At 33.6% G+C, this 23,687-nt stretch overlaps 1 protein-coding gene across 5 annotated transcripts in view; it reads left to right on the forward strand.

Annotated features, from left to right (window-relative positions):
- LOC118189582 (uncharacterized) overlaps positions 1 to 23,687 on the forward strand; it is a 160,238-nt gene that overhangs the window by 104,725 nt on the left and 31,826 nt on the right. For all 5 annotated transcript variants that reach the window (XM_085825592.1, XM_085825594.1, XM_085825591.1 and 2 more), the window contains 2 exons: positions 13,965 to 14,144; positions 17,636 to 18,905. In XM_085825592.1, the coding sequence (XP_085681718.1) occupies positions 13,965 to 14,144; positions 17,636 to 18,905 (1,450 nt within the window). The remainder of the gene's footprint in view (positions 1 to 13,964; positions 14,145 to 17,635; positions 18,906 to 23,687) is intronic.

A 23,687-nucleotide genomic window follows, 5' to 3' on the forward strand; every position in this document is an offset into this window, starting at 1 on the left:
AGCTTTTCAAAGCAATGTTTCCGGATTCTGCCATAGCAAAAAAATTTAGCTGCCGTCATACCAAAACTGCTGCTATTGTGAAAACGCTTGCAGAAAATACTGTTGCTGATATTATAAAATCAGTGTGCAGTACATCATTTTCTCTAAGTACTGATGGAAGTAATGATAACAATGATAACAAACTGTACCCATTGGTTATAACATACTACAGTAAAGAAAAGGGAGTGATAATTACTTCATTGATTTCTATTTTAGAATGCACGAATAATACAGGAGAAGGTATTTTTAATTGTATAAATGAAAACTTTAAAAACAAAGGTTTAGAATGGAAAAATTGCTTATCATTTTCTTCAGATGATGCTAGTAATGTGATTGGAAAGTTTAAAGGTGTAGCATCATTTATCAAAATGCATCAACCAAGTATAATCACCCAAGGTTGTCCGTGCCACCTCTCGAATATAGCTGCAAAAAAAGCTACTGAAAAATTAATTGGCTCAGAAATTGAAATGTTGATAATAGATATATATTTTTACTTGGAGAAAAGTTCAAAACGGAAGCATAGCTTCAAAGTTGCTCAACAAATTTTGGGACAGAATGCAAAATCTCATAAAATTTTGAAATATTGCAGTACGAGATGGTTGTCTCTTTTAGAATCTATAACAAGGATTTTGGAACAGTGGGATGCTGTGATAAATTTTTTTGGAGATAAACCAGATAACAGTGAGAATGAAGGAAAGAGATTGCAATACATTAAAAAAATTTTACAGTCACCGACCACCAAATTGTACTTGTTATTTTTGAAAAATACTTTGCCTTTGTTTATAACAGTAAATATTAATTTGCAACAACAAGCTCCTTATATACATAAATTGAGAACTTTTTGAACTTTTAATGAATTTATTTGTTAGATTCGTAAAACCATCAGTAATTTCTAAAGAAAATGAAGATGTTACTCTAACGTCTATTCCATTTCAGAAGTATAGTAAACAAAAAGAAAATGAAAATTTAGTGATTGGTGCGGAAACAAGACTATATTTAAAAAATGCCAAGTTGAATGAAAGTGAAGTGAAATCATTTTTCAATTCTGCGCAAGCTTTTTTTGTAACTGCATGTTCATATATAATTGATAAATTTCCACTGAGTGATCCATTTCTAAAACATGCTGAAGTTGCTGACATCAACTTGAGAACTGAAGTCTCATTTTCATCTGTTCTTTACTTGATGAATACTTTTCCATCCATTATTGATGAAAAATGTCTTAATCAAGTAGAAATTGAATTTTCCATGTATAAAGTAGATGATTTGAAAGAAATTGTAGATTTGCATATTGATATAGCATGGGGAGAAATTGCCAAATTAAAAAATATGAATGGGTGTATTAAATACAAAGTATTGCCTTCTGTAATGCTTGCTGTCTTAATAATACCTCATTCAAATGCAGCTTGCGAAAGAATTTTTTCTATTGTTAAAAAAAATCAGACGGAATTTCGACCAAATTTAGGTCTTAAAACTCTTGAAGCAGTTTTGATTGAAAAAATAAATATGCAGGCAAATGAAGAACTGTGTTATAAAAAAACATTCTCAAAATCAGAACTTAAGCTTGCTAAGCATGCTACATATAAATCTTTGCATTCATAAATTATGCGTATTTTGTTTAATACTTATATGTATCATTCTTGGTTATTTAAATTTTATTTCCCTGTAGAAATCATATCCAGAATAAAGATATGATTTATAGCTTCTGATTTTTTCTATGATTAGTAGTGATTTGAAGTACTTTTTATTAGTGAATGCTTGAGGAGTTAAAAGAAAATTTCTAATTAAATGTGCATATAATTTACAAGGTATATTTTTAATTATTCAGTTTTATATGTATATGGATTTTAAATGTAATAAAATTGATTACAATTAATTATTAATTTAAAATTAATGAATGGTTAATTACAACATACGCTACGCACACATTTTCAAAGTTGTAAAAATGTCGTTCGCGCGTTGACTACTGACAAGGTTTGCTGAAGGTTGGAGTCTATGGACATGAGTGTAAATACATATATGACACACCATTTTCAAACCTGCAAATAAATTTTATTGAATATAAAATTAGTGAAGGTGAAAATGTACAAAAAAGAAAAAAATATATATCTTCAAAGTTTTGACTAATTAATAACAAATTTGAAAAATAAGTTGCCGTATATTAATAATAAAAAATGAGAATAAAGCAATTTCATATGAATGATCCTCAGTAAAAGTTTATTTAGAAATTTAAGGCTAAAAATAACTGTTACAATTAATTGAATTGTAACAAAGTTCGTAAACCAAGTTTGCCATTTGGTTTCAACTGTACCAGTATCATTTTTTTTCCAGTGGTGCACACTTCTAATTGGATAGTTATGTCAATTATCAAAATGCTAGAATTTAGTCCGCAAGAAGCCAGAATTTGTTGTCGAGCCTTTTCATCCATAAAAGTTCACTGTCTGGTGTGGTTTATGTGCTGATGGTATTTTGGGTCCATATTATTTTGTGCGGACAGGAAATTCTGAATGCTGTCTCGACTTCATGAGAACAAGACTCATTCCTGTTATCTTCCACAAACACTGGATCCAAGACATCTGGTTTCAGCAGAATTCACCTTCTCCACATTCAACGAGATATCACGGACTTCCTCGGAAGCCACTATGACAATTATGTGATCGTAAGAAGTTTCCCGAATAGCTTTTTTTGGAGGGAGGCCTAATATAACCCTGACTTATAATACTAGACTGCTTTTTATGAGGCTATGTTTAAGATCACAGCTGCAGAGATCATCTGAAAACAACAATAACAAATATGATGTGGTTGATTCCAACTGACCAACTCAAACAAGTCATTGCAAATTTCGAGCAGACTTTGTTTCGGTGTCTCTTCAGATGGCAAACATGTTGAAAGATTCATCTTTTAATTTCTTTTATTCTCATGTGTGAATCCTAAAAATTTGAAATAAAAATCTTTTATGTTTACAAATTTTATATTTGGGTTTGATCCATATACAACACGTAGGAAAATTATGATTGTATTTGGATCAAACTTAAATTTTAAACTATTAATAAAGAAGACACAATAACACGCCGAACAAATACTAATTCAGAAGTCAAACAACAAAAATCAGCGTTAATTTACAAAATTTTCACAGGACTAGTTTCGATGGTTTTACCGAACCATCATCTTCAGCTGCAAAACCGCAAATGAACAAGATAGGAAATAATGTTTAGATAAGATAAGAAAGCCTGGACAAGAATAAGCAAGTGGCGCCATCTGTTGGCGAAACCAGAACTAAAACATAATTTCTCTAAAAGCCGAAGGCAAATTTGGATTGGAATTAGGATCGTTAACTAAAACAGAAAGATTTTTATGAATGTGAAATGCCTCTAGAAAATCCAGTTCTCCAATGGAAGATGTTTTTTGAATAATTTTGGCAGCAGAAAAATTGAAAGTGTGATTTTCGGACCAACAATGTTGAGCAACAGAAGACTTCTGTGTTTCCTTTTTTCTAACATATGCCTCATGTTCTTTGACGCGAAATTTTAAGGCTCTCTTAGTTTGGCCAATGTAAATTAAACCGCACTGGCAAGGAATCCTATAAATACCCCAGGAATTCATATCCGGAATGGGGTCCTTGAGTATAGAAGTTGGAATTTTATTGATGGGAGAGTAAACAACCCGAAAGTTAAATTTCTGCAAAATATGTGCAACTTTATAGCTAATTGATGGAAAGAAGGGAATGACAACAGAATTTTTATAATCTCCTAAAATAAGAGTGTGGCTTTTAGTGTGTTGAGATGAGAATTTTTTAACTGCTTGATTAATAATGTTGGGTGAAAAGCCCCTGTCAATAGCTATTGCTTTTAAATAATTTAGTTCTTCATCAAGGGCTAGTTTGGAGGAGCAAACTTGAAGAGCACGGAAAACATAGGAATAAAATGAAGCTAACTTTTGTTTAGTCGGATGACATGATTTAAAGTGTGGTGGAAGGCATACCGATGAAGGTTTACGGTAAACTGTAATACTGAAGTTGGATGTGTTACGTGTGACCAGAATGTCGAGAAACGGAAGAGAATTGCAAGTCTCAAGTTCAAAAGTGAACTGAATAGCAGGATCAAAATTCTCATCTCAACACACTAAAAGCCACACTCTTATTTTAGGAGATTATAAAAATTCTGTTGTCATTCCCTTCTTTCCATCAATTAGCTATAAAGTTGCACATATTTTGCAGAAATTTAACTTTCGGGTTGTTTACTCTCCCATCAATAAAATTCCAACTTCTATACTCAAGGACCCCATTCCGGATATGAATTCCTGGGGTATTTATAGGATTCCTTGCCAGTGCGGTTTAATTTACATTGGCCAAACTAAGAGAGCCTTAAAATTTCGCGTCAAAGAACATGAGGCATATGTTAGAAAAAAGGAAACACAGAAGTCTTCTGTTGCTCAACATTGTTGGTCCGAAAATCACACTTTCAATTTTTCTGCTGCCAAAATTATTCAAAAAACATCTTCCATTGGAGAACTGGATTTTCTAGAGGCATTTCACATTCATAAAAATCTTTCTGTTTTAGTTAACGATCCTAATTCCAATCCAAATTTGCCTTCGGCTTTTAGAGAAATTATGTTTTAGTTCTGGTTTCGCCAACAGATGGCGCCACTTGCTTATTCTTGTCCAGGCTTTCTTATCTTATCTAAACATTATTTCCTATCTTGTTCATTTGCGGTTTTGCAGCTGAAGATGATGGTTCGGTAAAACCATCGAAACTAGTCCTGTGAAAATTTTGTAAATTAACGCTGATTTTTGTTGTTTGACTTCTGAATTAGTATTAATAAAGAAATTAATTAATTATAAAAGTGGAATTATTAAATATGTGTCAAATTCAATTAATGTTGCAGGGTTAAAATTTATTCTGATTTTAGAAAATCTGCAATGATTTTTACAAAATTTTGTATTTTAGTAGAATTTTAAATGTAGATTCAAAATGGTTTTATGTAATACACTTTGTAGAGTCATTAGGATTTTTTGAAGTAGGAAACACGAAAAATGAGCGATACCCTCGCCAGGGCTCGAACCTGGACCTCTCGAATACGTGCTGAGTGTGCTACTGTTACACCACAAAGACATGCAGAAAGGAGGGAAGAAATACATTATGTACTTTCCCTTTTAAAGAATGACTGGGGGCTAGGGAACACTATCGCCAAATCAACCACCACCTTTTGAGTTTGAGTTCCACTGTAGTCATTAGATTATTTTGAAGCAGGAGACACGAAAAATAAGTCCTCGCTGGGACTCGAACCTGGACCTCTCGAATATGCGGGTGTGCTACCATTACACCATGAAAGCACGTAGAAAGGAGGGAAAAAATAGCTTATAACTTTCTAAATCATGTTTTCAAAAAATGAAAAATGCAATTTGAGTTTTGTCAATCAGCTGAGTAAAATTAGAAATATAGAACTGACCTCCCCTTCTTTTTAACTTAGTGTACAATGAGTCTCATGCTAGAGCAGTGAGGCTATTTTAGAAGCATGTTAAAAGTTAAAATATCTGTGTAATAAAATGCCATGTGTGATATCCCATTCCCATTGGGACTTACAATAGAGTAGCAATACATGGTATTTTATGGATTTCTATATTGAGGAACACAATAGTCATTTCTAGCATTTTGCATAAAATGGTACTTTAATACTTGTAAATTTTGTAATCTTATATATCAATATAGTGCATCGAAAGGGAAATAAATTTTAAGGTAAGACTTTTAGATTAGCGTTTGTTAAATTGCATCATGTGAGGTATGGATGGGTAGCAGTGTTTGGTATTAAATTGGATACTATTGAAGACATTAGTTGACTTTTTCTAAACATATAATATGGTAATTATTAGTACATGTATACCTATACACTTTTTAATTTTTTCATAGTTGAAGATTTAACCAAAGTTTAATTTGTTAATATTTGTATATACGAGGATTGGAACTTTAATAATGGCAACACAGCTGAAAAAACGCTATGCAACAAAACCAAAGAATATCGCCTATGCCACACGTAAACTACATACCTATCTTACATCTCAGCAAAAAGACTCTTCCTGCCTACGTCACGCGCATGTGGAGTGACGCGAAGAATGTATCCTTGTATTAGCTCGCGGTCTAAAGTAAGTGTTGTCAGGATGTTTTCAAAACAAGAACAACAATGTTGATTAAAAATTGAATGTGCCAGAGGTCGTAAAGCACGACAGTGTCATCAAGGGCTTCAAGAGGCTCGTGGGGAATCTCCATTGCCCTACAGAACCATAGCAAGATGGGTGAAAGCATTCTGTTGGAAAATATAGCTTATTTTTAAACCTTTTACTGCATCATCTCTCCTCCTTGAAATGTTTATTTAGTTTAGTCCTTATTTTAATGTAATATAGTAGTTACTTCTACTTCTTTTTCTTGCTGCCACTGTTTGCATTGAGAACGGACTGTTTCAACCTAATTGAGATGCAAAAATGAAACATGATGTTACGTCATCTGAAAGGCCGATTCGTGCCGATAGCTGATTGGTTGCCGTGAGATGACGTCATTCCTACTTCTGCTATAAGTATCTCGCGTCGCTCTGGCTCAACCCTTCTAGTTCCTGCTTTCCCAGCACGTGAGTGAGCGGTTTCCAGCCCCTTCAATAGGATGCATGCAGTCCGGTGAATAAAATGCCTTGATTCCGGTTTGCGAGATGATGGTTCCAGAATAAAGTTCTTCGGTTCCAGAGGCTACCATGTGAGTGACTGCCGTGGGCGGCATCCATGTTCTTCAATAAAGGCGGCAATTAAAAATACGTGAGCGGCAACTCCTTGTGCAAACGGGGTTAGACCTGTTTTAAGTGCTTTCAAGAACTTCATTTAAATTTTCAGGTGTTTTTCTTGACCATTGATTATGGACTGATTAAATGTGTAGCCAGCTTTATTTTTAGGCCGCATAATTACTGTTTAGGGCATTTTTGTTTGTACAGAATGCCAGTGTTTTGGAGACCAGGAAAAAATATTTGATAAATGAAGGTTATATTATATTTTTCCTAAGACTCTAATATTGTTGACATTTATTTTCTGTGTTTTTATTCTTTATTATATTGTTAATAAATTGGTTAAGTTCAAAATCCTTTATTGTCTTCAATGTCTGCACAACATATCTCAGGGAGCTTTCATTGCTACTACTGCTAAATGTTTAATTTCTTTAAACTTTAAACTTTGCTTTAGCATCATTTTGGTTATGGGCCACCAGCTCCTGAGTTATTTTAGTGCAGACTTTTGAAGTTTAAAGTTAATTTAGGACTTAAGAGATTGGGGGGCGATTTTTGTTAAAATTCAAATATGGCTACTGTTAGTGTCATGCACAATATTGCTAAACTTGATGCATGTAATTATTTTACATGGTCCAAAGATATGAAGTTTGTCTTGAATGAAAAAAATGCATGGCTTTTGGTCAAAGGTATTGAAAAATGTCCTGATTTAGATGATGTTAAGGGTATTGCAAAAGAAATTATTGCCGACTATCAAAATAGAAGTCGATTGGCATTATCGTTAATTTATATGAATGTAAGCCCTAAATATAGAAATTTGATATGTGAAATTGATGACCCGGTAGTGGCATGGAATACGCTTGCCAAATATTTCCAGCCAGATTATCGGTCAAGACATATGTCCCTGTTTTCAGAGTTCTTAAATTGTAAAATTAAGCCAAATGAAAGTATTACTTTCTGTTCTTCTAGATTAAAACGCGTAACTGAACAGTTAGCTGATATTAATCAGGCTGTAAGAGACATATATATATGTTTCCAGTTTCTTAGATTCCTTCCAGATAAATTTGATCAAGTAGTTCAGAATATTTTGAGGTGGCCAGATGAAAAGTTCATTTTTAAAAATGTTGAACTTGAAATTCTAGCCGAGGAAACGCGTCTTAATTTAAGAGAGATAGATAAGGAAAACTCCAATAAGACTATAGAAGTTCAATGTACTCACTGTGAACCCAAATTTAAGCAGATTAAAGGGCTCAAGTGTTATAAATGTGGCCGTCCAGGTCATATTCAAAAATACTGTAGAATGAGAGTTAACTTTTCCAGATCACCGTCACCTGCTTCTTCTGTTTCCTCAGCTGTATCTAGTAGTAATAAAACATCTTCTAAGTGTAAGAATAAACCCAAGTTGAGTAAAAGTAAAAATAATTCTCATGCACAGTCCCATTTTATAGCTGTCAAGCCAATGTTAACAATTTGGAAGAAAATGATGATAGTTGGATTTTTGATACGGCTGCATCTCATCATTTTTGTAAAAATCGAGAATTGTTTGATACCTTTTCTCCTGTGAAAAATGAGAATATGCTAGTAGCTATTGATGGGGTAACTTTTCCAATTCATGGGAAGGGTACTGTTAAAATGAAATTTGGGGATACGGTTATTTTGCTTAAAGATGTGTTATATTCACCTGAACTGAGACGAAATTTAATATCTGGACCTAGGGTGGATATCAATGGAGCAAGATTTTTTGGTAAAAATGGGCAAATTAAAGTTACTGATGATGAGAATTCAACTTTGTACAAGGCTAAGTTGATAGGAAGTAACTATCATGTATTCCCGAAAATAGTCAAAAAGGGGGGGCAAATCTGTGAAATTTGAGGCATCCACAGTTCAGCATAATAATAGTGAATTATGGCATGGTCGGTTTGGTCATATAAATTATGATACTATTGTCAGGACTAGTAAGAGACATTCAGTTCGAGGTCTTCCTGTGTTAAAGCACTCACCTAATTTGTTTTGTGAACATTGCCAAATCAATAAGCAAAGATGAATCTCTTATAGACCTTTAGAAGGTATTCAAGTAAAGAGACCGCTTGAAAGGGTTTTCTCTGATGTATGGGGACCTATTAACATTCCAGGTAGGAATGGTGAACGTTATTTCGTTTCCTTTATCGACGAATATTCTCGTTACGTGGTAGTGTACCCCATTGTGGAGAAAAGTCAGGTGTTTGAAGTATTTGAAAGGCATATAGCACGTGCGGAAAGATCTTTGAACCTTAGGTTGAAATACTTTAGAACTGACAATGGGCGAGAATATGATAATGATCAATTCAGGTCATATTGTAATAAAAATGGTGTAAAACACGAATTTACAGATGTCTACACTCCAGAACAGAATGGAGTTTGTGAGAGATTTAATCAGACAGCTCTCAATAATGTACGTGCAATCTTGCACGATAGTGGAATGAGTTCCGAATTTTGGTCAGATGCAGTAATATATTTTGCATATTCATTTAATTGAATCTGTCATAAGGGCCAAGATAGAACCCCATTCGAATTATACACTAAGCGGAAACCATCAGTACGTCATCTTAAGGCATTTGGAACGATTGCCTATGTGGGAATTCCAAAGGCTAAAAGAAATTCTAAACTTGATCCAAAGGCAACAAAGGGCTGATTGATTGAGTACAGTGTACGAACAAAAGGGTATAAGATTTGGTTGGAAAATGAGCAAAAGGTAGTAGAAACCCTAAATGCTACTTTTAAAGAGTCGATTGGAATGCAGAAAAGTGGCAGTGGAGCTGCACTGGGCACCCTTCCTGATTTGGAATCTGAAGAAAGGGTAGAGTTCCAATCTACTGACACTCCAGTTGGCTATTTTCCTGAAATAGAGGAAAGAACCGATACCAATGTACCTTCTTCTACAATTGGCACTGACACTCAATCTACATTGAGACAAGTAACTTGGCTTCGTAAACCTGTTCCAAGGCCAGACGGCACTCGTACGGATGTGTATTATTTTGAGAGGGGGTCTAATCAAAGACTACGATCACCAAATGATGTAGAAAGGTATTGCACTGAACATAATATTCAGTATGATCCTACCTTGTTTGATTTCAAGGGAAGCAATACTTATAGTGGTGAAATCGACCCAACTGGTACTCCTTCAACGTCGTATATCCGAGATAGCTGACTAGAGGTTTCAATTCCAAACACTTATAACCAGGCAATGAAATCCACAGAAAAGCTTAAATGGATAGAGGCAATGGAAGAGGAAATGGCCAACATGCGAAAGCATAAGGTATGGCATCTTGTTCCACTTCCTAAAGACAAGACTCCACTAGGTTGCAGGTGGATTTTCAACATTAAACGGGACGAATTTGGAAACATTGTTCGTTTTAAAGCTCGTTTAGCGGCTCAGGGTTATTGGCAAATTAAATACGATACCTATGATGAAACCTACTCTCCTGTAGTCAACTTTTCAGTAATAAGGCTCTTTTTCTCCCTTTTAGTTGCACACCTTGGATGGGCAAATATACAATGTGACGTGAAAAGTGCCTATCTCTATGCTCCTTTATCAGAGGAAATTTACATGTCCCAACCTCAGGGTTTTGTGGAGCGAGATAAAGAAACTTTTGTGTGTCGCTTAGATAGAGCCTTGTATGGTTTGCATCAGAGTGGCCGATTATGGTACTATGAGTTGGATAGAACACTATGTAACCTAGGGTTTATCAAGTTTGAGTGGTGTAATTGTGTCTATCGTTTTAAAGATTTTGTCATTCTGTTGGTTTATGATGATATAGTTGTGTTTGGGAAAAGTGAAGTTCAGGCCAAAAGGATATTAAAAGTCCTGAGTTCACATTTTGATTTGAAAATTTTAGGTAAAACAAGAAAGCTTCTGGGTGTAGAGTTTGAATATGAGAAAAATAGTGTTTTAATTCATCAGCAATTATATATAGAAGACATAGTTGATCGATTTAAGTCTTTTAAAATACAAATTACTTCCCTTCCAACAGTTAAAGGTGTGAAATACTCAAAGTCTCAAAGTCCCAGTACACAAGAAGAAACGACTGAAATGATGAATTATCCTTATAGAAATGTTTTGGGATGTCTCGTTTCTTTGCAATCGTACTCGTCCGGATATAGCTTATGCTGTTAATATATTTTCTCAGTTCCAAAGCAATCCTGGTAAGTTTCACTGGGAAGGATTACTTAAACTGTTAGGGTACGTTTCCAATACCAGACAGCACAAACTCAAACTGGTATGCAAGGAACTGAAGCTCAATATATATTCGGATTCGGATTTTGCTTCAAGTAGGGATGATATGGTGTCTATTGGTGGACAAATAGCTTTGTTGGGAGAATCACCTGTATCTTGGCGTACATTTAAAGAAAGGGGAGTGAGTTTATCTACTATGGAGGCTGAATTTATCTCCATGACTGAATCAGCAAAAGAATTAGTTTGGTTTAAAAACATTTTGGATGAATGCATTCAGTTTAAGATTGCAAGTAACTATGTTTCGAGGCCAATATTGTTTGCTGATAATATGGCTGCTATATGTTTTACAAAATCACCCATTGAAAACTCGAGGACAAAACATATAGATGTAAAACTATTTTTCATTCGTGATCTATTGAACAGGGAAATTTTTTATTTAAAATATGTCCCAAGTAAAGATAATCTGGCTGATCCCATGACAAAACCGCTGACTAAGCATAACCTGATAAGATTTTGTGTAACAATTTTCCTATGAAATTTGTTTTTGTATGTATTTAAATTAAGAGTTTTGTTTATTTGAAACTAATATGTTATAAGTCATATTATGATGGATATTAGGTAAATGTAAAATTGTATAGTGTAGAATGTTGTATGAGAGACCAGGGCCCTGGGTAAAAGTATTGAGTTTGTGATCATATATGTCTTTCATAGTCCTTATTTTAATGTAATATAGTAGTTACTTCTACTTCTTTTTCTTGCTGCCACTGTTTGCATTGAGAACGGACTGTTTCAACCTAATTGAGATGCAAAAACGAAACATGATGTTACGTCATCTGAAAGGCCGATTCGTGCCGATAGCTGATTGGTTGTCGTGAGATGACGTCATTCCTACTTCTGCTATAAGTATCTCACGTCGCTCTGGCTCAACCCTTCTAGTTCCTGCTTTCCCGGCACGTGAGTGAGCGGTTTCCAGCCCCTTCAATAGGATGCATGCAGTCCGGTGAATAAAATGCCTTGATTCCGGTTTGCGAGATGATGGTTCCAGAATAAAGTTCTTCGGTTCCAGAGGCTACCATATGAGTGACTGCCGTGGCCGGCATCCATGTTCTTCAATAAAGGCAGCAATTAAAAATACGTGAGCGGCAACTCCTTGTGCAAACGGGGTTAGACCTGTTTTAAGTGCTTTCAAGAACTTCATTTAAATTTTCAGGTGTTTTTCTTGACCATTGATTATGGACTGATTAAATGTGTAGCCAGCTTTATTTTTAGGCCGCATAATTACTGTTTAGGGCATTTTTGTTTGTATAGAATGCCAGTGTTTTGGAGACCAGATAAAAATATTTGATAAATGAAGGTTATATTATATTTTTCCTAAGACTCTAATATTGTTGACATTTATTTTCTGTGTTTTTATTCTTTATTATATTGTTAATAAATTGGTTAAGTTCAAAATCCTTTATTGTCTTCAATGTCTGCAGAACATATCTCAGGGAGCTTTCATTGCTACTACTGCTAAATGTTTAATTTCTTTAAACTTTAAACTTTGCTTTAGCATCACATTCAATGGAGGACGCCAAAATGTGGCAGACATGCTGCGGCCAGGTCATCCGAGTGTCAGCGATGCAGACATGCAAGCTGTTGCTGCACTAATGGACAGTGATCGCCGCCAAACGATTCGTTAGCTGGCCGGACAAACAGGATTAGCGCATACGTCTGTGCTGCACATTCTGAAGGAACGCCTGTCCATGAGAAAAATTGCTTCACGATGGGTTCCACATCAATTGACGGAAATGCAGAAATGGTTACGATACGATGCTGCCCGAACCCACCTGGAGCGCTATGAGCGCGAAGGAGATGCTTTTTTACGCTGGATGAGACTTGGGCCCGATCGTACTAGCCAGAACTGAAACGCCAATCAAACGAATGGTGTCGTCACGAGTCACCACAACGTTCGAAATTTCGTCAGAACCCCAGCAATGTGAAAGTTATGGTGATTCTTGTGTACGACTGTGATGGTGTCATCCTAACGCATACCCTTCCGCCACAGCAGACCGTCACTGTGTAGTATTACTGCTCATTTTTGGAGCACAATCTCCGACCAGCTTTGAGAAAAAAACGGCAACACTTTCTGCAGAAAGCTCCTCTCATTTTGCATGACAATGCTCGGCCGCATGCAGCGCAAGCTGTGACTGATTTGTTCAAGCGATGGGGCTGGGAAGTGCTTTACCATCCACCATACTCCCCAGATCTAAGCCCTTGTGACTATGACTTAATTCCTAAGATGAAGGAACCACTTCGTGGCACTCGCTTCCAAACCGTTCCTGAGATTCTTGCGGCAGTAGACCGGTCCATTCAAACTATCAACGAAACAGGCGCTGCTACAGGTATTCTGCGACTTCCATATTGTTGGAAACTGGTTGTACACAATGCTGGTGACTATATTGAAGGACTGTAAAACTTGGTGACATGAATCACTTTTGTATTCCTTGTTAATAAATAGTTGCCACTATTAAAGTTCCTACCCTTGTAATTCTGTTTTTCAATCAATAAATAATGCAGTACTGCATTTATCCGTACAGTAGTTTGTGCATTAATTATAAACTTTATGTTCATCATATTTAAAAATACATAGATTAATGAAAGCTTTCCTTCCTTACTCAGGATTTTCTCAGTAATAAAGGGGAGAAACTAAGCAGCCAATGAACATAAAATTTAGAATATCAAACAATAACCCATAATGTTAAATAGTTCAATAAACCTGTATTGTGTATTATAGAGTGAATTTAAATCCATCTGTATTCTTTTGAAATGTTATCGCTGTGTAGTGCCAAAAAATCCTGGTTTTTCTTATTTTAAGATTGGCAGTTATGTTATGCTTTTCTAAAATAATTGTAGTATACTGATAATTTGTCAAATTCTTAACTGAAAGTTATATTTTTATTATATTTATTTACAGGAAACGCCTGACAGTCCCATTATTAATTGCTTAAAAATACCTTCTATGCATTTTGATTCACTTGCTGCAAAAATTCGTACTGTGTTGAAAAAACTCAATTCAAAATTAGAAATTATCGAAGACAAATTTGAAAAATGTTTGAGTATAAAACCTCAATCCTTTTATAACTTCTGGAAAACAGTGAGTATATAAATATATATATATATATATATAAAATCTATTTCTCATAACAATTATTTCTAACACTATATAATGAATTAGCTTTCACAATATTTGAAAAGTGGTTGCCTGGGGTATTTGGAAGTAACACGTTTTTATTTCATTGCAGCTAAATTAAATTTGTAATTATGTATTTTTCATTTAATTGAATTCTCAGTTTATATACAATTATAATATTAAATAGTTATATTAAAACTATAAAATCTGTAGTTATCAGAATACAACTCGTTGTGAATGTTAATACTGTAGCAGCAGAGGAATACTGGACACTGATATGCAATGCAGTACTTTTATAAATATACAGCACAAAGTCTGAGGTCCGGATTCATCAGGACTTCTGCGATTCCGGATATTAGATCATCAGTTTAGAACTAGTAAGATGGCATGTAGAAATTATAAAATTAAAAATGTGAAATAATGAAGCATTCATGATCTAAAGGCTAACAAAATTTTAGACATGTCTTTCAACTGTACGCTTCCCTTTTTTTTTTTTTTTTTTTTTTGTGTGTGTATGTAAATGTGCTAATATTTTCTCTTTAATTATGTCTCCAATGTTCAAGTCCTGTAATTGCTGTGTCAAGAATTTTGACTAACTTGCCAATTGAAATTTTTTCATTTTCAATAACCTATCTGTAACTTTCTTCATTATCGGTGGCGGTATTTTCTGGATTTAGAACCATGCCACAGATTTCACCATCAACTAATTGATTGATGATTGGGACATTATCATTGCAATGAAAATCTTCTCTTATATCATCTTCACTTATTACCACTTCTCCACATTTCTTTACAAAATCCATTAACCACTTGCGCTAAAAAGACATGCCATGCAGGTCGAGATGCTTTTGTCTCAAACCGCGAGCGACGTGAACACCACGTAGATAGGCATTTATCGCAAAAATGAAAATAACATGGTGCACACGTCGCCTAACAACAATATTGTTTATTTCTCGAGTTACAGCTCTGGATTGCACTCGCAGACGAGGAGCGGCGTAAATGAGACACTTTACCGCTTGTTATATTGTAGCGCACGGCACCGCAACCGTGAAGTTTAGCCGTAGTGCAAGTTGTTAATTGGCAAATTTGACCTTTTATTTTCAGTATCCGAAAACCTTCATATTCGCAGTTATCGTATTCATCACCCTCACCATGAAATATGGTAGCTAGCCATAAATTATGCGAAGCGTTATTTAACCCTCTGAGTGGCCAGGGTTTTCGCTAAGAAAGCACAGATTTCCCAAAACTACTATAAGAACAAATATATATATATATATATATATATATATATTTTTTTTTTTTTTTTTTTTTTTTTTTTTTTTTTAAATGTAGAAACTCTCCTCCTGGTATTACATACCTGAATTTGTGTACTTTTGATATATTGCCTTAATTTCTTTGACATTTTTTAATATGCACGTATATATACGTTCTTACAGATATCACGAAAATATTCTAGGTCGTATATATACGGCCTTGCCGCTTAGAGGGTTAAAGCATCTGGAGACACAGCCTCAGCAGATTTTATTCAAAAATATTTCGAAAATTCTTGAATAGTCTTGGCTTTTAAAAATTCTACTTTATATTTGCATTACAGCACGCTCACTATTCTGATATCCAAAAGCTGAATGATGGACGTACAATTTGGAGAAAAGAATAATACAGATGCATATTAGATAATGAACTTCTTGCAACCGGTTGCGAGGTTGAGACCTTCCGAATCAAAGATGTGCATTTGAGTGTTTGCCGCCAAAGTTTGAGCTCGAATTAACACTCGAACGCCATATTTTCAGTTTTATCCATTTTGTGCACTCTCTGTGAGTTTTTCACTAAACTGGTTGCACAACTTTTGATCTCGTTCATTCGCTCTCCCAACACTGTTGTAAGTTCAGGTTGGAATTCTAATATTCCTCTTCTCTGCCTCTCAGAGTGCAATGCTACCCTATGTTCTATGATAATTATTGCTCATTTGGATAAGTACTATCACACCCTCTTAATTTGTAAAAACAATTTAGAATCAATCTGCATATCATAGAACCAAGTTTGTAATATATGAATTGCAGTTTAAGTGCACCATATGACGGGAAGTACCACAAATGAATTTTTAGATAGAACATTTAATTAGTATCTTTTTCTGCAGCTAGATTTACTATGTCTGTTATGGCAGAATTTATTGAAAGTGACCTTCATTGCATTGCAGTAATTTTTTTTTTTTTTTTTTTTTTTAAGCAAAGCAGAAATCATGGGATGAGTAATTTGTAAACAGAGCTGTGTGTGCCGCTTGCCCATCCCAAAAGGATTAAAGTTTGCCCCACCTTTTTAAACACCCTGTCATTGAGAAGAAATTTTAGATTTTCGAGCTCATCCTTTGTCTTTATTCTAAGAAATTGTATAGAATATCAGAATATTATCAGGCATTAATATGCAATATAATAAGCATATTTATTATATTTATTTGGAAAGTTCTCTGCTGAGCACATTTAAGGTGACATTCCAGACAATATTAATAGGATGCTTCCTATTATGATTGTATTCGGAATTTCATGATCTGAATGTCATATTTTGTTGTCAACTTTACAAATCTTGGAGAAATTAAAACAGGCATGGCAGTGAATGCACCCACGTAATTTTGCTCACTTTCCATCCAGATTAATGATCTTTTTAAAGGGTGTGCTATGTCGTTGCTGTATAAACATTTAAAATGCTTTGGTTTTTTTTGCATGGATGTTGAGATTTCATTTCTTAATTTCAGTAATGTCACGTGTATCGTGTTATAATTTTATACATTTTTTTCTATATATGCAAAATTGCCTGTTTTCTTAACTTTTTGAACCCATCATAAATATTTTTTTATAAGTGATTGAAACAGTTCCACCCTCAAGGGCTCACCCATCATGAATATTTAGACATAAGAATTCTAAACTACTACAGTGCAAAAGAAGGTCATTCATTCACTTCACTAAGCGCAGGTATCAAGATCATGACAGTGATTATTCTTCTTTGTTTTTCATTTTTTGTTTTCTTCTGCTCTGTTTTTATTATCAGTAAGGGAGAAAAATATTGTGATGTATTTGATATATGTTAAGAAAGATTTTAGAAAGCTTATGCACTTAATGTCCCCTTCCCCCCTTTTGCATACTTTAATACATAAGCTTTTTTCATAATGAAATAATGCTTTATAAAATTAAAAATATGTCAAATGTGTCAAAATATTTATTGTTAATGACATATTAAAATGTTTTTATTGGAGTGTGTCTTTTAAGAAGTAATAAACATAAAAAAGTATTTTTGTGTTTAAGTATTATGTTTTACTCTTGTATGAAATGACATATTTTTTCCTTCTAAATTAAATCTTCTCTTATTGATTTTTTTAAAAAGTATTGAATGTATATATAATAGATGTAAATGTGTATTTTTTCAATTAATCTTTTTTTTTTTTTTTTTTTTTCCTCTTTCAGAAATATCCAAATTCTTCACCAGAACTGACTTATCGAGTAAATTTTAGAATGGATCAAGTAGAGAAAATGGCTCCTTGTTTTGGAAAGGGATCTGTTGTACAAAATGCCAAAAATTTTAATTTTCAGAGTGCTGCAGATAATTTTCTGCATAGCATGCAAAACACGCTGATTGATAAAGCATTATCTCCTGGCTTTGCATCGAAATATGAAGGAAATAAAAATGATGTCAGTTGTCAAAGAAAAACATCATTAAACTACAAAATATCTCCACAACAAACAATATCAGAACATAAGGAATCACCTCAAAAAAGATCACCAAATTGTAACAAATCTCCACAGAAAAAGATATCAAAATATAAAGATTCTTTACAAACTTATTATGCGTCAGATGAATGTAAAAAAGTGCCATTTGTTCAAAGAAACACTTTAAAAAGTAATCAACTAGGCATTTTACCATTTGGTCAGGAGCTGTCTCCGATATCATCAGTATGCAATGAAAAAAATCCTGAGAGTTCTGATAAGAATAAAATATTACCAAGCCAAAATTTAAAAAATAACTCTCAACAGTCTGCTTATGCAGTTAATGTTTGTAATCAGCTAACACGTGTTAAAGAAACTGAATATTCAGTTGCTAGACAAAAGTCTGAAGATATAACCAAACCTTTGTCTCTTAAAGCAAAGACAAAAACTGAACAAAAAAGTACATCCTCTAACAGAAAGTTAAAAATAAGGAGGTTAACTAGCTTATTACGCAGTCCATCTCCACAAGTTATTAAATCTTCTAAATTAGTTCAGAGGTATAAAAAACCTGCCATTAATAAATCTTCTAAAAATTTTGAAAATATTTCAATATGTCTTCCAGGAAATGCATTAACCCGTACAATAATTATTAACCCTGAAACAAATTCATCAAGTGCAGATTCTCGGATTAATAGTTCTTCATTTGCTGCTTGTAATAACAGTACTTTATCTCAGGAGTCAGTGGCTTTAAACTGTGAGAGATCTTTGCTACCTAACACTAAAATAAGTATTTCTTCAAATGCTACAGAAGTGAAAAGTTCTATGAAGAAAATTCAAAGTTTGGAAAGAGAGAAAAAGATATCTTCAAGTACTACTACATTTCTTCCAAAGCACAGCAGCCCAGGTATCGTTGTACAGAGTGAAAGGGTCAAAGTTAATTCATCCACTGGTGGTATTGAAAAGCAACCTGGTAGTTCATTTAAAATCAAGTTAAATCAGTCACAATATTCCAAGCCATCCTTTGAATCAGGTGAGATATCTTCATCCTTTTCATTTGAAAATATTTTCTCGTTGTCTTTATATTATTGTAAGGCTTTACTTTTAAAACTGTTTAAAAATACCTTCTGGTAATTTTGACAAGAGTACTAGCAGATTTTGATTATCATTTTTGCGGTGAAATCACATCGCAGCTCCAGACAGCTTTGTGACGATAGTCACCTTAAAAAAATATGACTATTGATGACATTGGTGATTGTTTTGATTTTTAGAAACACTAATCGCTCTCAGAAATAGTTCATGGAAAGTTTTGCTACATTATTTTATATTTTTCTGCATATTCAAAGATAATGCTTATTGTTTAATTTTACCATCATTATGAGGAAATAAATGTATTTATGCTGCATCTAAGATTATTTATTATTTCCCAAAAGAAAGAAAGAAAATGCATACTTTTCATTTTTTCTCTGCTGAAAATGAATTAAATGTTATAATATTATTGATAGGCTCGGTGGTGCAGTGGCTAGCACATCGCGCAGCAGGTCTAGAATTCCATCCCCAGGCTGACTCCCTTGAGAGGGTTGATAGAATGAGTATCAAGTTCGCTTGGGGACTAAACACTGGGGGGTCCTGCGACAAGCTGACCACTTGTCCAGGCAATATGCTTGTGCACCCCAGGCACACGGTCTGGAAAGCAGATGTTAGGGCATTGCAGCCCATGGCTCTCAATGGGCTGTTTGTGCTGCCTAGTTTAATTTTTAATATTATTGATGATGACCAAAATCACTGTAAATCAATTTCTGCATTAATCAGGGTTCATACGAGCCTTAAGAGTCCTTAAGTTTTTTGGAATTGATTTTTGGTCCTTAAAAGTCCTTAATTTCAGCCAAAATCGGGAGAAGGTCCTTAATTTTAATCATGTGAGATTTCTGTCTGACTGAAATTTTGAGTGTAAATTGCCGTTTTGGAGGTATATTTTTGGTGATTCACTGATAAATATGGTTATCTTTTGGATGGGTTATAATGTGTTCCTATTTCTAATATAAATGGTGGGATACTCGAGTTTCTAAGCAAGAAGTGAAACATAATCATTTCGAAATTGTTTCACTTTTTCTAATGAAGAGATCCTAAATAATTTCTCGCTTGTGGGGATGGGACGGCTCTTTTCAGTTTCTATAGTAAATTTTTAATTCCAAGATCTGGCAATTTTTCGACGATTTTTTTTAAACGTTGTAACATTGATATGTTTCCTTTAAATAATGGTAATATGTTGAAATTATATTTTAAAAATAACATTACAATATAACATTTTTATTTTTTGCTTTCATATTATAAAGTTCTATTTTGGCCACTTATACAATATTTTGCATCTGAAAAATAAACAAGGTATAATGCAGAATTTACAAAACACTTCTTAGCAAAAGCAAAATAGCTGTGTAATTAATTAAAAATATCTTCTTTTTAATTTTTTCATGATAAAAATTTTCTCATGTAGTTGTCTCAGAATATGCATCAGTTTTTCTCTATAAAATTAATTTTACGCTTTTAAAATCTGATTTTTTTTTTTTTTTTTCAAAATATTTCTGGCTGTTTGCTGTTACAAAATTGGTAGGGGTAATTTTTCTTTGGGACATTAGACATTATAACTTGAAGAAGGATGCATCTTGGAAAGTTTAGAAAGATTTTTAAGTCAAGATTTATAGACCCACGATTCTAGATGATTCCAAAAAAATGTGACAAAATGAAAATGTCTGTATGGTATTAATACATAATGGATGTATTTTACAGAAAATTTGAAATGAATTTCTTACTTTTTGGAGAATATCTGGAAGAACAATGAAAACTTAATATTTGAACGTTTTACTTCTGAAACTAGAGTCTATTTTTTAACATGCTTATCTTTCCTTTATTTTCTCTACTTTTCACTAGACAGAAGCATGGGAAATATTAAAAATGCTTCTAATCGTATCACATGGACAGGCATTATAGAAAGGAAATTTTTTATTAAAAAGAAATTGGAAAGTGGCAATTTAAAAGATTCATCTAATATGTCTTAATGCATCATACACAGGTCTGACGCTAGGCATTTTCCCACCTGGTGAAATCACATGGAATATTAAATTTATATCTGTAGATCCTAAATTTTGCTCACTAGTGCCCTTTTAAATTCTGCTTCCAGTGCATGCTCTAAATTCTAAACATACTACCACACCAGCTCTGTAACTGGCCCTTACCATATATGTTTCGTGTTTCTTCTGAATGTTTGTACTGCTAAAGAAATAAAATTAGCAGCTTTTTATATGCATTCTAAATGCATTTAGTTTTTTTTTTTTTTTTTTTTTTTTTTTTTTTTAAGAATAACATAAATCTTTAATTAAATTCAAAAAGTCTAAAATGAAAAGGAAGCATGAAGAAAGAAACCAATTACATACAAAGAAAGAAAATTATTCTTCAAATATATATACAGTTATCATTATGTAAATTACCATATATAATTTCAGCCTTTACTATAATTTCCCGTTTCTATTTCCTCCCCAGAATGCAAATCACTTAGATAGTATTAAAACTGAGCTTATTTGTGTGTAAGACAGAATGTGTTTTCAATCTCCGCTTGCTCACTGCATTAGTTCCTGCCAGCTCTAATAATTTATAACATTTTTTATTCATTATTGCTGCCGGCATTTGAATTAGTTATGACGATAGAGTTACTGAGCCAGCTTGAGTTAAAATTAAATTGTAGTCTTTGACCACTAGTCCACCTTTTTTTGTTTGAATTTGGCTGTTCTTGTTTAATTACATCACCACAAACTGCAATTGATTTGGTTAGCGTAAGAACATGCCTTTAAGTGCTTTTTAAATAAGAGTCTTATTTACACCTTTGTCTAACTTTGTAATTACTTTCAGACATAGCGATAATTTGTTTCACGGCTGTCGGGAGGGGTTTGGACTATTTAACTTTTACCAGATCAAGTAAACCCTCATAAGTACATTATGGAGAGATTGACAAGTTAGGAGATACAGCACATAGGAACTAGTCAGAACACTGGTTTGCATATTGAAAGAAATTTTTAATTCTTAGAAAGATGCTTAAAGAGATGGAAATCGATATAAATTAGCCAAAATGTCTGGGCACGCTTCAGATTAAAAAGGCACATAAATATTTTGTTGAGTGTTGTTGCTACAAAAATAAATATGCAAACCAGTAAACACAAAACATAATGTTTTGTAGCTTTTAATGTATGATTACCTAATATCGTTTACGAATCAATGGCATAAATAGCATGTATTTTAAACTGTGAAATTTTATTATTGAACAAGTGCCACAAAAAAAGACAAAATATTCGACGTCGTTTCAAGACAAGTGGTTAACTTAATTTGATTGGCTTATGAAGAGAGACAACTTTAATGGAGAATGTAAATTATGGCAGCAAACTGTTAATATTAAGTATGAGGGTATTAGAGTAGTGACTCTAACCTAACTGTACATTACCAAAGCAAGAAACACCAATCGTTAATATTGAATAGGGATTCTTCGCAATCGATTTTGAACTTTTTCATAAAGAAATGGACAATATATCAGCAATTGAAATTACTTCAGTCTATCATGGCATTAAGCACTATCACACTTATAATAGCCAGGATTGCACAAACAAATTGTTATAGCACTCTATTTCTAGATTCTTCTTGAAAATGATTTCTTGTGGTAGAACGAAATGTACAAGTATTTGCGAGAGTTGCTTGCTTCTGCAGCTCAAGAAATACTTGTAAATGAGATTCAGGAGGCCAATTTTTCTTCTCCTGGATTTTGACAGTCAAGAGGTGGAAATGCTAGTTACAACCCTTGGAACTCTACACGAAGCTATGACACTAACTGCATCAGACAGAGCCCAACTAACTTTCAAAACTTGCCAACCGGGCCCACATCAGGCCTTTCAGTTTTGTTCTGATCATCAGGTCTATCTCTCTAGGCAGACAACAGCCATTCTTTTGTTATAAATCATTCTGATTATGATTTCACTTCTCATTTTAACCAATGCCGCTTGACATAAAATCTACCTTATATTTACTAAACCTCTAGATTGAGCAAGTATGTGACAAAATGAGATGCAAAAAACAACAACATGAAACTAACTATTAGTAAAACGTAAATAAAATGTCACTTATCTTCTCTCAAAAATGCTGAGCTATTATAAGTGTATTATATTTAATGCTATTTGATAAATTGCATAAAGTATATTTTATTCTCAAACTTATTAATAATTATGTGTAATCATAATGCATCCTAATTACGAATCTATTTTATTTTTTTTTTTTTTTTTTTTTTTTTTTTTTTTGGATGGTATTACAAAAGTGAAGTTCAGGCAGAAATAGTATTTTTAATTAAATTTATTAATTTGTTATTTGCTCATAGGTCCTTTATTTTTTTCATTAATGGTCCTTAAAAGTACTTAATTTTCATGTACAGAAATGTGTACAAACCCTGTTAATGCAAATTCTAAACAGTGGAGCAAATTGTGGAAGTTACTAAAAATAAAAATTATACAGTCAAAAGTCGTTAATTCGGACACCCATAATCCGGAATGATCTATAATCCGGACCTCAAAGCTAAAAACTTTCTGTGCGTGCGCCGCGTTGACACATGCGCCTAGGCGTTTACGCGTGCGCGTAAGACCTCTTACAACTGCGCAAGCGCAGAATATGTTTACGCATGCGCGTTTTATGTATAACGAACGGTATAAGCTAAAATTATTTAATTATCTATTTCAGTTAATGTTGATGATTGCGTTGTTCCTTAATTTTCGAATTGGATCCGGCT

This window comes from Stegodyphus dumicola, chromosome 10 (genome assembly GCF_044657685.1).
Source record: "Stegodyphus dumicola isolate Sdum_Otavi_A_Nest chromosome 10, ASM4465768v1".
In the NCBI taxonomy this organism is placed as follows: domain Eukaryota; kingdom Metazoa; phylum Arthropoda; class Arachnida; order Araneae; family Eresidae; genus Stegodyphus; species Stegodyphus dumicola.